This window comes from Scomber scombrus, chromosome 7, assembly GCF_963691925.1.
Source record: "Scomber scombrus chromosome 7, fScoSco1.1, whole genome shotgun sequence".
Taxonomy (NCBI): Eukaryota; Metazoa; Chordata; class Actinopteri; order Scombriformes; family Scombridae; genus Scomber; species Scomber scombrus.
In genome coordinates, this window is record NC_084976.1 from 14,634,694 (window position 1) to 14,650,160 (window position 15,467).

The window sequence follows — 15,467 nt, forward strand, 5'->3', positions numbered from 1 at the left end:
CTTCTGGGCCGGTGCTGAGTGCACTGCACAATGACTCATAGCTGTAAAATTATACAGATAGAATGAGACTTAATTTAACTGTGGAAGAATCATAGTGCATTTTGACAGATCTGTTGTGCTTTCAGCACTTCTATTTGTGACTGTGCACAAAAAACAGAATTAATCTCAAACAAGATCTGTGGAGAGACTTGTAATCCGTAATGTCAAAGGTTCCAGGATTTGCTTTCCTAACTGCTAATTTTAAGGTTTCATTGATGGACTCCGTCATTGCCTTATTCCTGTGGAATAAGATATACGTTTTTATAATTTTACATGTTAATTTTATTTTAAATCTAATGCAATATTGTCAGTTTTTTTTAAACTCTTGCGAATCCTCTCTTTCATTAGCAGGTTTAATGGTTGATTTTTTCTTTTTCTTTTTGAAAACAGGCTTAATTAATTTTTCTTTAAAATTGTAACAATTCCTCATCGTTCTGCTATCCAATAACCGACCAAGTGAATCAAGAATGAAATGTGTTATCACATTCAAACAAAAGAAAAAAAACTATATTTCAATTCAGGTGTTATGGGAAGAAACATGTATATCTTCGGTATATTACCTGATGTCAACTGAAACTCATACTTTCGCATCTGCATATGATGTTGTAGTCATCCGTTGCAAGAAATGCATCTAACAACTACACCTGTTCTGAGAACAGTGAAACGTGGGTGTAAGCTGCTCTTTAAGCCACCCAACAGCTCCATCTAGTGGAAGGTCATTTAGTAAACTACATAATATTTTGAAACGTTAACATTAAACTCAGAGATTATAAAACGATCATAAAAATGTTGTTACTTTTCAACCTGAATACTAAGACTCAATCTCACATAGGAGCCTACCATTTTAATCATCTGTACTTAAATAATATCTACAAAACAGAAAACAAGACAACTCAGAGACCCCAAATGTCACCAAACCTCATTGTTAACAAAGCACTTTGTGAAATAAATTTGCAAAACTGGACTAACTCTTTCTCTGGAGGATAAACTGGAGTTTTGATGTGTTTTAACTTAATACAGTACTGAAAAAAACGTTCCTTGTGGTTTATCTGAATTCTGGTATGTTGTCAAAAGAACAACAACAGAGGATTTTCTAACCATGTTTACTGTGTATCATTTGCACATGGTGAAATCATGTTAATAACTATTTAGGACATGCCTATAATTAAAAGCCATTAAGACTAAACGTGCATGTGATTTTTCTTCGATTTTTTCACTTAGTAACAATACATTGCACTAAAATTGGGACAATCAGTGTGTAAAAGATCCCTTTGATCAAACGCTTTGTTTTAAAAGGTTGTGTTGTGCACACAAAAACAGAAAAAAGATCCATGTACAAGCCATGGATAAACCAGAGTTTTGTCATTGTCATTTCAAGGACTTCTTCCATTGTTTGGTTTTTGCCTTGTTTTTAAGATGATGCAATGTGTAAGCAGAAGGTCTAAAAAACAGTTTTCCACAGTCGCATGTAAAGGGCATTTCACACTTCCTCTTTAATCTGCGTTTCCAAGTACGTCCAGAAGAACTGGATTTCTTGCGTGATTTGCCCTTAATGTGCTGAGCTAAGAGGTTTGCTCCCATGAAACTCTCCCCACAGTTGACACAGATGTAACTTATGGCCTCTGCATGCTGAATACAGCACCACTCTGCCTGCTGGGGTGAGGGGCCTTGAAACGCCAGTCTGTGCTCATACGCGTCATCAAAGCCACCTCGTGGCTATCATTCTCAAAAACGGCCATGATAGTAGGAATTGGTGGGGAGACACAGTGAGCGACTGGGGTAGCTGGAGTTTTGTCAATGGCACCACGGGGGAGAAATAACGGTGTAGAAAGATGTGAAGGCTGGTTTGTCAGCTTAACCGATCTGACAGGTGCAGCAGCAGGTCATGCATATCGGGGCAGGTTGTCTGCCTTTGTGAGAGGAGGATTCAAAAGGGAGGAAGGACTGGATTTTGCAACAGTAGACAGAGACCCAGCATAGGTTGGGCCAACAGGGAGTGTTCCATTAATGAGATTTGTGGCATTGCTGGAGATCAGAAGGTACTCCAAACTACTGGTGGCTGACCTGGCAGCTGTGCCAGAGACACCTAGTCAATCAATCAATCAATCTTTATTTGTATAGCGCCGAAATCACAACAAAGTCATCTCAAGGCACTTTACACATAGAGCAGGTCTAAACCGTACTCTTCAGGTTTAGTATTAAAGAGACCCAACATTCCAACATGAGCAAGCACTTGGCGACAGTGGCAAGAAAAAACTCAATTTTAACGTGAAGAAACCTCAGGCAGAACCAGGCTAGTGAAACCTTTTTATCAGTCAACACAGGTGGATTGGTAATGATGCACATCTTGGTCCTGACAACTGGCGTGTGGATCTGGCGATATGGTTTAATAAAGTTTTCTCAGAGGTAAAAAAAGATCTGCATATGTTACATGCTTTTTGCATAGACTCAGTGCAAGAGAAGACGGAGGGCGAGTTGCTTCCCTTGGGACACTGGTGTTGACTGTATGAGTGGTCGAGAGAGAAAACCTGGCCACAGATATCACAGCCATACAAAGGCATGTAGTGTTGGTTAAGAGATGTCTCCGTTGGGAAAAGCATCTTGCACAGTGAACACTGATATTTTACCCTTATACCACTACAGTACAGCAAATGGACTTTAAGTGACCTGAATGGCCAAGTGACCTTTTTTGCTACATCACAATAGATTTCATACCAGCATCACAGCAAATAGCTATTCAATTTTAACATGAAGAGTCAGCCAACTTACAGTCGCCTAATAATGTATGTGGTTTACAGCTAAAACTGTATGTGTGTGTGTGTGTGTGTGTGTGTGTGTGTGTGTGTGTGTGTGTGTGTGTATACACACACACACACACACACATACACACATACATACATACATACATACATACACAATCAATAGGAACATAGGTGCTGTGGGAACATAGGGCTGTGAGAACATAGACACGCTCCTCATATATATCTATGCTCTGTATTACCCCCTCCAGTTAAAACACGAACACAAGGCGTTCTTGGAGATACGGGCATTTATTGCATCCATACCGTCAACATGCCGTGAGAACTGGATGAATACCATATACAAAATTATAAATTTACAGACATAAATTCTCACAGTGAATAATAATTTACTATTAAATACATATGTCACAAAACAAAATAAATCTTACATAATTATTTTAACTAAAACACAAAGCTACTTAACTAATGAATAATGAGCATTGAGGCTTCGGTAAGGTAACATGCAGTTATCACGTGAACTCAAATAATAACAAACATACAAATAAAAATAGACTTGTATACTTCATTGGCCGCGTGAACTAAAGGGGTAAGAAAATGAACTTCCAGCCTTATAAGTCTTCATTCAGCTTCATACACGTCAATACAGCGAGCAACCCTTCAATGACCATCCTCTCTGCCGAACCGAACTTTTTTCACCTGTGGTCCTGCTCAGTGCGCAACCAACCAAAACAGTCCAACCCACAACAACACAAAGAACATTTGTTCCGCTATTAAAATATTGCACAGCTCTTTTAATATATGTTTTATGTGTATATTCTAACTTATATTCATGTTAATAAGCAAAATAAATATTTGTAACCAAACAAAATTATTCTAATTTTTAACTTAAATTATTAAATTAACTAAAATTGTATGACTAACTCTAATGGCTACACTCTGTATCTTGTTAAAACCGGGAACGACCACATCTCCCAGAATGCCTCTAGACAGAGGACTGTAATTGTAGGCAGTAAGTTAAAGTTTTTAGGATATGTTTATGAGTAGGATGATTTTTAAACGGTTGCTCTTGAATTTTAAACGTCAAGGAAAACAGAAGACTCTATTCACCTGAACAATAATGCGTACAGAAAATAGATGTAACAAAGCAACAATTTACTTTCGAGGCAAACATAAAGCAACAGAACTAAGCAAGAAAAACATGAAAGTGTTTCAGATGTCTATATTGCTTCCTGTTCCTTTTAACAGTGTAATATAAAGTATATCGAGGTTACACAAATTATTTCTAAACAGGCGGAACCAACAATATTAAGCTGATGTTTCACAACGGCTTAATTTACCAGACAGAACGGGGTGCGTTTCATATGTAGTAAAACAATTTCAGGCGGACGGAGCTTCTGCCAGCCCGTTGCACTTCACCAACCGTGCCAGCGCCGCACAGCAACGGTTAACACCGAGTTATGAATTAAGTACACCAGCGTGGAAATACAGTCTATGGGGGAAACAGACGCTAGTGTGATGTGCTTTAGTTTTTTAAGCGCTACGGGCTGAATTTAAATGATGTTACCTTTAGCAGTTAACATATCTTTAACCATTGAGGAGAGTCGTGCTCACATGGTTCCGAGCTGAGGGCAAATTTGTCGTTTCGGAGATATTTCAATGGAAGTTACTCCATCTGTAGCTCGCCTCTGCTAACGTGACTAGCTAGCTACCTGTTGACATTAGTAGTCCTGCTGTAGTTTGTTGTTATTATCGACAACATGTCAGAGTCCGGCCACAGTCAGCCCGGGATGTACGGGCAGGGACGCAGGAGGAGGCGACGCCGAGGGGACAGGGATGCTGGACCTCAGGGGCAAAACCTGTCCGGACCCAGCCGGGACCGAGAATACCAACCAAGAGAACGAAGGGTAACACAAACACCTGGTGTAGTTTGCATTGTTGTGACTGCTGGTGTAATTTTTGCACTTTAAGTCAGTTTGATTTGTCTGTTGAGGATGGGAGCGAGGATCCACCAGGCCCACTTATACAGAAGACCCCCATCATTCTGGCGAAACCACCCGGGGAAAGGGTACGTTAGCTTCTCTCGGATATTATTTTAGTTTTATTTATTTATTTTAAAGATTTTCCTTATTAAACGAAACAATAATAAATGACATATACTCAAAGACCTTCTCTCTACAACACAGGCTATATGTTTTCACTTGCTTTCTTATTATGAGTATATGAAATATCATCAACATTCAGGATAGTCTGATGTCAATGTGTTTGTGACACCAAACATCATATTAAAACATTTGAGCCACTTCTGTTCAAGTCGATGTACTTATGCACTTACATAATTACCTCTAGAATTTAGGACTGCATACTTAAAGATTCTCTCCAGACATGTTTTAATATATATATATATATATATATATATATATATATATATATATATAAAATACTTCGAATAATAATATGGTTTGGTTTTTCCAAAAAGTATTACTAATAATAATATTAATAATATTGTAATTAAAATAACATATACTCCTTCTCATTCATTTAAAGAAGAATCTATAAATGTGCAGATATGTTTAATGTCAAAAGTTTGTAGTACTACACTAGATGTTTATGTGCACTGAAGGTTTTAAGTTTACACATCACACACAGTTAAGGTGAACATTGGACCAGGATTGGCTTTCAAATTATTTGTGACAGCACAAATCTTGCTTGTTGGCCCAACTTTTAAAATCAGATTTTCACTGAGCACAGAGAAACATTTAATCATGATGCATCGTTCTGTACAGTGAAGTTCAAGCATTCAACTGAAGTAACAGGAAGAAAAACACATTTCTTGAGTGGTTGGGGACTTTTAACACAGTTGCAGAAAGTACAGTTCGTATTTTTTGACTCGTTGTTAAATGAATCCATTTTAAGGCCAAGCCATCACAGAATGCCCCCATCAGTGGAGCTCCAGTCCTTGACAAGCCCATTATGCTGATGAAAGCCCGGGATGATGGAGCAAAGCCTGGGACCCCTCCAGAGGCTGCTCAGCCCTCTGGTCCTGGGCCCTCCAAGATGGAAAGGGAAGGGCAGCGACCCACCCAGCCTGTATACCAGATCCAAAACAGAGGAATGGCCGCTTCTGCTTCAAGTAGCGCTGTGGACCGTGAGTTATCACTGATTCCACAAATACAATAATTTATTTTCTTCTGTAGATGTCAGTGACTGTCACCATGAGAATATAAGGCAAAAATGTTGTTTGTGTGCAGAGAAAAAGTAAATCTTGAATCTATTCTCATGACTTGCAGCCATGGTTGGCCAGTCTAAACTCCTCCCTCCAGAGAAGATGAAGCACAGTATTAAACTGGTGGATGATCAGATGAATTGGTGTGACAGTGCCATGGAGGTGAGTTCATCAGTTTATGATCCCAGTCAAGGTGTTTGACGGGGAAATCGTCAAACACCTTGGCTGGAGGTGGTACCTCTATTTTTAAAACCATTCGTGCAAGCATGTGTGTGCCAGTCTTTGAGTACTGGCAGTTGGTCGTTGATACCTGTGTTTGTCAGTTTCTCTTAAATCTGCCTAAATATTTCAAGGAGCAGGAAGGAGAAGGAATAGGCTACATAAACTCCAAGTGTTGCAGCCTACTACTAGTGCTGCATTTAGGCTTAATGACCTTAATCAAACTTTTGATTTAAACAGCAAATAGGGGGGATGGCGTATTTTAACTGATCTCTTAAAATTGTGAGATTCAGTTGATTTGAAAAGATGATACCAACTGAGTTCATGGGAAAGTAGCATGGGACACAGGACATTTTTAGTAACTTCATCAAACTAATGAATGTATTATGGAGCATGCATCCACGATGGTCTTCATGTGACAGCTGTTTAGATTGTTATGATATTTTCCTTCGTCAGTTAGGGTCGGTCAGGTGGGAATCCCTCCTGACGACGTGTTTCTCCGGGGGGAATCCTGGACCCCAGCCTGTGTTCACGCCCTAGTCAGTGTGTGTAAAATAATGGTGATTAATCTGAGGCACTAATTTAAAAGTTTCCTTGATATGACTGTTGGTTAGTGTTAAACTACTAAGGTTTTTTGTTTTTTTTATTAATCTTTATTGCACTCTTGCCTTCAGTGCAATAAAGTCTAAAAAATATGAGACATGACGCGTAATATTTTCCTCATTAATTATGTATTATTTCACCACCTGAAACCCATCTGCTATTAATCAGAATGTAATGTGTATTACCTGCCTGATTTGATACGTGTTTAAAAGACCACAAAAACATATTGAAATCATCTAAATGTATGCTTTAGCTAATAATCTTACATAAAGAAGAGCAGCACTGTGTTTTGTTTAAAACCAGTGCAACATATTGGAGGGGATAGACTGGAAATGACTAAGGGGATATATTTGGTAACAGCATGATAAGATCCGGTTATAGACTACTCAGTAAGGATAATCCTGACAGCATTTTTAAATAGTTTGATACAATTTACCTGCGTGTAGAATCACAAACATTTATGATCAGAGCATCTGTTTTGAATGTGATTGACATCTAGTCATTCACATTTCTGTAAAACCATGGAGTGCTATACCTCAGTATGTTCAGAAGAAGTTTACTTTATTCGTGAGCAGAAAAATAAAAAAAGTACCTTTCTTTTCCTGTATAGGAAAGCTTCACAAAATTCATATTGCAATTCTATGAACTTGCATTCACATGTTAATTCACAAAATTCAATGCATCCCCTCTTAAAAATTAAGACATTTTAAAAACATCTTTGTATCTTGAACCACAAAAAAATATATTTTAAGACATTTTAAGACTCTTTGAACACTTTTTTGTAGGATTCTTTGGGAATCTTTAGAGGTGCCCCCTTAAAAATCTCTATGCAGGAAAAACCCTTTTATTTGATTGTGAAGCTGTTGTCTAAGGATTTTAAAAAGTTGTGTTTTGGTGTAATATGTTGCAGTACTTGAGGGACCAGACAGATATGTTGGTGGTCGGAGTCATTGGCCTGCAGGGGACTGGGAAATCCACTGTCATGTCACTGTTATCTGCCAACACCCCTGAAGAGGATCAAAGGTAAATGTGGTAGGAACACCAAAAAAAGATGAAGCTTTGAGATTGACCATCTAGAGGTGAACTGTCAGCCCCAGTTTGTCACTCTGTTAATTTTGTATTGATAATTCTAAATTGAAATGTTGCAAAAAGTAGTTCATGTTCACACATTCAAAATTAAAATAGCACAAAAAAGTAACACAAATCAATAGGAAATAAGTATTTTCTTTCCATTTAATTCTTAAGCTGCACATAAAAAGTGATGGTGAACTTTATAAACACATGGGGGCGACGTAGTAAACCCTTCTGCTTCTGTATTCTCATCTCAGTGTTTGTGTTCATGTTTGTGTTTGTATAGGGGATATGTATTCAGAGCCCAGACTCAAGAAATTAAGGAGAGAGGAGGAAACCAGAGCACAGGGATAGATTTTTTCATCACACAGGAAAGAGTCATCTTCTTGGACACACAGGTAAGAATGAAACATTAAAGATACACTAACAGTTTCTCTTTCTTGTGAAAGTCGTGAACTGTCTAAATTATAATGTTGCCTTGTAATATAAATCAAGTTTCTAGAGAGTTGTTAAGACTGTCTGGTTGAGCATTGACAATCTCTGAAGCAGTGTGTTAAGTGTTAATGTCATGTTTGTTTCCCCCAGCCAATACTCAGCCCGTCTATTCTTGACCACCTCATCAACAACGATCGCAAGTTGCCTCCAGAGTACAACCTCCCCTATACATATGTTGAGATGCAGGTGAGTGTCCAGCCTCTAGGGGGCATTGAATGATAACATGAACACCATGTGTAACATCTAGGCATCATTATTTACCTTTAGTGCTCTGATTCATTGTTTAACGGCGGTTTAAATGTCAATCCCGTGTAATCACCATGAACTTTATATCTTTCTGCCAACAGTCTCTTCAGATTGCCGCCTTCCTGTTTACAGTCTGCCATGTGGTCATCGTGGTTCAAGATTGGTTCACGGACTTAAACCTCTACAGGTTGGTACCTGTTTATCCTATGTGGATCAGTGTTAAACTTACTGGGAAGGTTCACAGCACAAAAGGAGAGGGTAGGGTCTGACAGCAATTTTAAAGTCAACTCCTCCTACAAGAATGTTGAACATTTCATCTTGTATCACGAGAGGATATTTGTTCTCTGCTGTTTCAAAAGGTCAATAACGTTCTTCTTTCAGTTGGTCTTGTAGACAACAAATGCGGGCAGAGCCAGACATGTTAAAAATCACTGGCAATGTACTCATCGAACATGATGTGCTTGCACTCATTCATCTTGTCTAGTGCATCATTACAGAATCTGTGAACTCACGTGTACAGTTGAACGATTTTAATGAATGATCTGAACAACTCTAGTCTCATGGTAAAGACATGTTAGTGTATGCTTATCTTTCCTGATAGTTTTGTGGTCAAAAGTTGGTTTCCAATGTTTAACTTATCTTTCACACTGCTGAAAAATATACTGACAACTTTGTAGTTGAAAGGAATTGATAGTTTAGGAGTCTTTCAGTAAAATTCTTTTGTAGTTCATGTGGATGTAAATTCATGTATTTGTTATAAAGAAATGTTTTTTGACTATAGAGCCACCTATTTGACAGGTTGACGTTTGTGGGAAAAACTGACATTGGTTGTATTTATTTTAACATGGACCCCAGGAAGAGTAGCTGTTGCCTTGGTAACAGCTAATGGGGATCCAAATAAACTACACTCAACTAAACAAAACATGTGTAAAATGCAACCACCAAACACCAGGCTGAAGATGGTTTGATAATCACAGACTGGACATGTTTTACGTTAAAAAAATAGTTAAGTGAGTTGAAGTTAGTCTTAAGTTTGATACTGATCATCTGTCCCATGTGCATCAGTGACTATAATCATGAAGTTATTTTATATGCTATGCTAGTCACACCTCCTGTTTATTACACTCTTTTGTGTTTGTGTAGGTTTCTTCAAACTGCTGAGATGCTGAAACCTTCCACTCCATCTGCTAGCCATGACAGCACTGGTTCTTCAGGCATTGATGATGGAGCTGAGTACTATCCCCATATAGGTGAATGTTTAATACAGAAACACACACACACATCAATCTAGTTTAATGATATCAAATTGAAGATGTCTATTCCTCCTTCATCCAGTGTTTCTGCAGAATAAGGCTAGACGGGATGATTTCTGCCCAAGGAATCTGAAAAATATGCATATGGCCGTGGACAAACTAATGGCCCACTCTCATCTCAAATACAAAGGTTAAAAAGTAGAATAATCTATTTTTCATACATGTTTTACAACCTGAATTTAGCCAATAGCATGCATATTATCTGTGAGTAGAAATTGGATTATAAAATTTCTTCAGCAATAATGCTAACCCCTGCCGTCCTCCCAAAATATGTGTTTTGTTTTCAGGTACATTGTCCATGCTAGACTGCAATATCTTCCCTGGCCTGGGGCAGGATTATCTGGACACCGAAGTCAACATGTTCCTGCTTCCAATGCAGGAGAATGACGGGGAAGATAATCTGACTAAAGCAGGTGATAGATAATTTAACTGTTGGTCTTCCTGTGAGACTAAACTCAATTTTTATCCATTATGTTTTGTGAGGCATGAATTAATCATTGTGCACTGTTTAGGCCTGGGAACATACCCCCTGTTCTCTCTGCTTCCGGGGTACAGAGGACACCCTGCCTTCTCCACCATGGTTTCCAAGCTGCGCAGCCAAATACTGGCCATGCCCCGCTGTCAGCTGTCACACACCATTCTTACTGAGAAGAACTGGTAAACATCACATTCAATGCACACTTACCATTTATAATAATATTCACTTCATTCGTACCGCTAATCCCAAACTTGTGTCTTTGGATAATTACAAATAATAGTTAATTGCAGCCATAAAACACTGGTTTCATCAAGGTGAACAGAATTTGTGTTGTAAATATGCTGTGTTTTTACAGGTTTCACTATGCAGCTCGTATCTGGGATGGGGTTAAAAAGTCTTCAGCCCTCTCCGAATACAGCCGCCTCCTCTGCTAAAACCACGGTTGATCTGCTTTTGTTTGGAAGTGTGACCTCGTAGGTTCAAAAATCAAGCCTCATAATAAATGTGGCTCTGGAAATGGAGGCTGTCGTTTGTGCCCTGCAGGAGGGACAAGCTGGAAGCCCGGTTGAAGAGTCAGATATAACGAAGGATGAAATTGCCTGCAGACTGTTGGAGCTTCATCCCTGCCCTCAGGAAATTTAATGTTCAACAGGCACAGCTGCACCCTGTACAGAAGTGGTGAGAATGAGAGGGCATAGTAGCTTGCATATGTCCAAGCAAGATGGGATGACTGTTTTTTATTTGCAAGCTGTTATGCTGACTGATTATGTGATGTTGTAACTACAGTCTTGTTGTACAGATGGTGCAGATTAATTTTCTGAGATGGAAAAACCCCCACCATAATCAGTTAATTTTTATTTACTTGAAAACATATTTTAAATGAGTAATTGTGACATTCTCAGAAATAAAAGGAAACACCAGTGAAAAGACTTTGAGTGTGGTTCTTCATCTGCAGAGTGCTTTTGCATTTCACATTATAGTTTCAGTCTTTGCTTCACCATTAAAATGACACCCTGCAAATAAAAGTAACAGGAAATATTGCCATGGTGTGACTGCGGTTGTGCTACAAGAACAAAACGTCATCACTTCTTTTTTTAAATATGAACACACAAAAGGCACAGTTTCATTTCCTTATTTGTTTGGTATGTGTGCAATATTTTTGGAGTTGCATTCAGATTTGAGCATCAGTGTAAGGGCTTGTATGGCATTTGTACTGTTTTGGTAAGGTAAGCCTGTACATTGCCTATTTGTTCTTGTAAATCCATGGTGTTCATGCCATAGTAAATTTCACTTTTTTACGTGTAAAGGGTGTTAATCCGAGCCTGATGCTGATGGAAAACACTTATGTAGCAACAAAGCAATCTTAACACACTGAATGTTCAAGAGTCTTAATATATCTGATGTGTTAAGACATGTCAAATATGCCAATATTAAGTTGGCATGCACATGAATGTTGAGAAATCAAGCAGATCATCATCAAAAAGTTGTTTGATTTGACATATAAGAGCTATTAGCACAACAGACTGAAAGAGATATACAATACCCGTCAAAAGTTTGGACACACCTTCCTATTCACTTGAATGAGAAAGTGTTGAAAGTTTTGTGTGGCACTCGACATGTATCTTATCCAACTACCTTTAAAGTATGACTAGAAAAAGTGACTTTTGCTCTGTTGACCTTTTAAATAAACTAAACTTAAAATGTATTTTCCAGCTTCATCATCGAATTGAAGTCCTTTGTTGGGGAGAGGTCATCCTGAGACATTTTCACAACCTAAACCCCACACTGATTCTCAGCAGTGTGTTTCTCCTCAAAGGCAGGTTTATCTTGATGAATTTGTCTCAAGTTAACTCTTTTTGTGTCTTTTTAGCCAGTATTAGTATAGGTTAACTGGAGGGATTACATAAAGGATTGCATAATATTGACAGCACCTGCAAGAATTCCAGCATGACTCATAAAGGTGTGATAATGCTGCATTCACGTGTTCTTCATATGGTCCCAAGTTGGGAAGTCGTTCTTCCTACTTCAGTATGTTCCTGAGCTTTTAAGTTGTGATGTGGAAACAACATGGATACTACATAGAAGATGTGATGTATTTTGTCCAAGACTGCATCAGTACATTCCCTAAAACAACTCAAATGTTGCTTTTCCTGACTTGTTATTAGGGTTAATACTAATAAATAACTTTACTAACTAATCTATGCCACTCTATGTGGCCCTGCAACTAACAGTTACAACCTAATACAAGAGAAATCACATGTGTGCAAAACATTTATATGCAATACGTGAAATGCTTTCTTGCCATTAACCAAACATTTGCCACCATGTTTCTTCATATGTGACGTCAACTTTCGGCAAGTCATGTACCAACATTTTTGCAGACTTGTTGCTTGTACCTAATTTGTGCAGTTTCTTTTAAGATATGAATAAAGCAAGTTGTTTTGTCCAACTCTCATGCACTGTTCTTGAACTCTGCCTTCCATCATGTTATGTCATGTCATGTTATTTTAAGGTTCTCCTCTTTCCATCCCAGTTGTTGTATGTTATTATGAGATTTGAAAAGCTATATGTTAATAAGATGATCACTATATCAAAAGAATATTCTTTGTTTGAAAACAATATGCCTTTCACCACTCACACACTGGGATTTTGTTTTTGAAAACAAATTGTTTTATATGCCATTCAGTCAAACATCATAAACTGTGTCCATCAGACAAAAATACTTGAAGCCTTGTTCCAATCCTGTCAATCATTTACCCTTATAGAACAAAACCCTGGTCCTCACAGTTTATAATGAGGATGTGGAAGTCATCTAGCTTGGAGAGAATGTTACCTTTGGCTGTGTGATGTTTAATAGGTGCCAACAGAACACACACACACACACACACACCAGATTTTGAATCATATCAATATATACATATACAACATATTTTTGTTTGTAGATTTCATGTTACCCTCTACTGGAATATGAGTTGCTATAATTCAACAGGTTATGCTGCAAATGATGTTGGTGTGTGGTTTTTTTGTTGTAGTTCATAAAAAATAGAAAGCGTTAGTGTTAATCTGTGTCTGTGATTCTCTACAATGTCAACCACTGTTCCTTAAAATAAACCAAGTGTTTTCTAGTTCCTCCTCTATATTTCATTGTCCGTCTTTCGCTACATCTTTCTTCCTCTTTCTAATACTGCTGTCCTGGTTGTACCTCATAAAAAATAATCTTGTCTTTTCCCCTTGTCATTTTTGTGTCTCTCTTATCCTTCTTCTTCCTGTTTTCTCATTGCCATATACATATATTCTCCTCCTCTACAGTTTCTTGCCTGGTTAAATCTCATTGTTTCTACAGAGATGTTGTTACTGCTTGACAACTAGTAGACAGCTGAAAACTTGGCACAAGGAGGTGTAAGAGGAAAACAAAAACCAGGGCAAAGTCAAACATGTGGAGATTCAATTGTTAGGCTTTTAAGACTAATTCTTAGGGCCTGGAGGGTTCCCATGCTTTTTTCCACGGCTCAAACAAGGGATGACATACCTACAGTGCCAATCAAAAAGTTTCCCATTAAGTGCTGCCAAACATTCAAATGGTACTGCACATATCTCTGTGTTCCCAGTAAGGTAGCATTAGCTTGGGTCCTAGGTAACGGGACTTGTCTCCAGAGCATGAAAGGCAACACTCCCCACTCACTCCTCACATGCTGAATTTAATAATGATGATTGACAGTGTTTACCCTGGGATTTTTGTTACAGGGCGGTTGTGTCATTGATGCATGGTGTCGACAGTGGTGTTATAGAGGCACACACTGAGGCGGTTGTCTGTATCAGTGTATTTCTCTACAATGAGCAGTCCACAAAAAGTAGGTAAATGAATATTAACAATATTCATTTACCTGAGTTTTAAATGTTAACAATATTTATTTCACAACATATACATTAACATAGGCCTTATGGATGGTTAGATGGACCAATCATTCTTAAAAACAAATCTTGATTTTCACACCCTCTATGTGGTCTTTAATATAGATCATGATAGATGTTTGTGTCTTCCTTCTAAAAATCTGAGTATGCCTAAAGCAGAACGTTAACTTTTATGGTATTAATTACACTAATTGTGGACAAACGACACACAATGGGAATGCATCAGCAGTCAAGCTACCCAAACTGTAATGTAGAGCAGAAGCACCGGATAAACTTGAAGGTTAATGTCAATTAAACTTTAGCTACACTGAAGAGCTTTTCTAACTGCATACTTTGTGTTTTTTTGTCTGAACTTGCTATTTGATGACTCACATGTCAGTTAATGTCATATAGAGCACTTTATTCAATGTTGATTTAGATGATGATCAATGTTTGAGAGGATTAAGCAGGTATTATAGAGGATAATTCTTTCAAAACAGTTAATGCATGTACAGTAGTATCTATACATACATTCATACCCAAAATGATATGAAAGAAGAAGACTACTGACTATCATATTTTCACAATTTGATTTTAAAATTTGCTGTTGGGTAGCTTTTACACATATACATAGGCCTATGTATTTCACCACACACTGTCTGTTTTAAATAGCCTACAATAAATAAAAACTGTATACAATGATTAGGTTTTGGGTTTGAGATAAATAAAGACAGGAAATGATATCTAAAAAGGGACAGATGTCAAATATAGACACTACTATGACCTTAAAAATCCTCAGTAAACCAGTGCAGCAAGCCTAAAGGTGACTATTCTCCAAATTCTGAATGAATTTGCATATTGTCTCTGATACACTGGACTATTCATACAGTACATAATACAGTATGTTCCTGGTGACTACAATTCTGGTGACACGACTTGAATAATAAAGAAATGCAACTTTATGAATCATGTGTATTCAGTTGTAGGTAGACAATATAGCATTCAGACAGGTTGAAAATTCATATTTGCATGACTTTACAATGTGTTTTTTTGAGCATGCTGTGACCCATGCTGCTCAATCTTCGGGATGGAGTGTAAAAACGGAGTAATATATTTGTGGGAAAATA

General features: G+C 37.9%; 1 protein-coding gene across 1 annotated transcript; it reads left to right on the forward strand.

Annotated features, from left to right (window-relative positions):
- The first annotated feature begins 4,302 nt into the window (after nt 1-4,302).
- On the forward strand, nt 4,303-11,378 carry smg9 (SMG9 nonsense mediated mRNA decay factor). The gene is made up of 13 exons (XM_062422978.1): nt 4,303-4,705; nt 4,792-4,866; nt 5,715-5,946; nt 6,089-6,186; nt 7,757-7,869; nt 8,204-8,315; nt 8,503-8,598; nt 8,760-8,845; nt 9,802-9,908; nt 9,994-10,101; nt 10,259-10,384; nt 10,484-10,628; nt 10,805-11,378. Exons 1-13 carry the CDS (start codon nt 4,559-4,561, stop codon nt 10,881-10,883), a joined length of 1,524 nt encoding a protein of 507 aa, XP_062278962.1. The 5' UTR covers nt 4,303-4,558; the 3' UTR covers nt 10,884-11,378.
- The last annotated feature ends 4,089 nt before the right edge of the window (nt 11,379-15,467 follow it).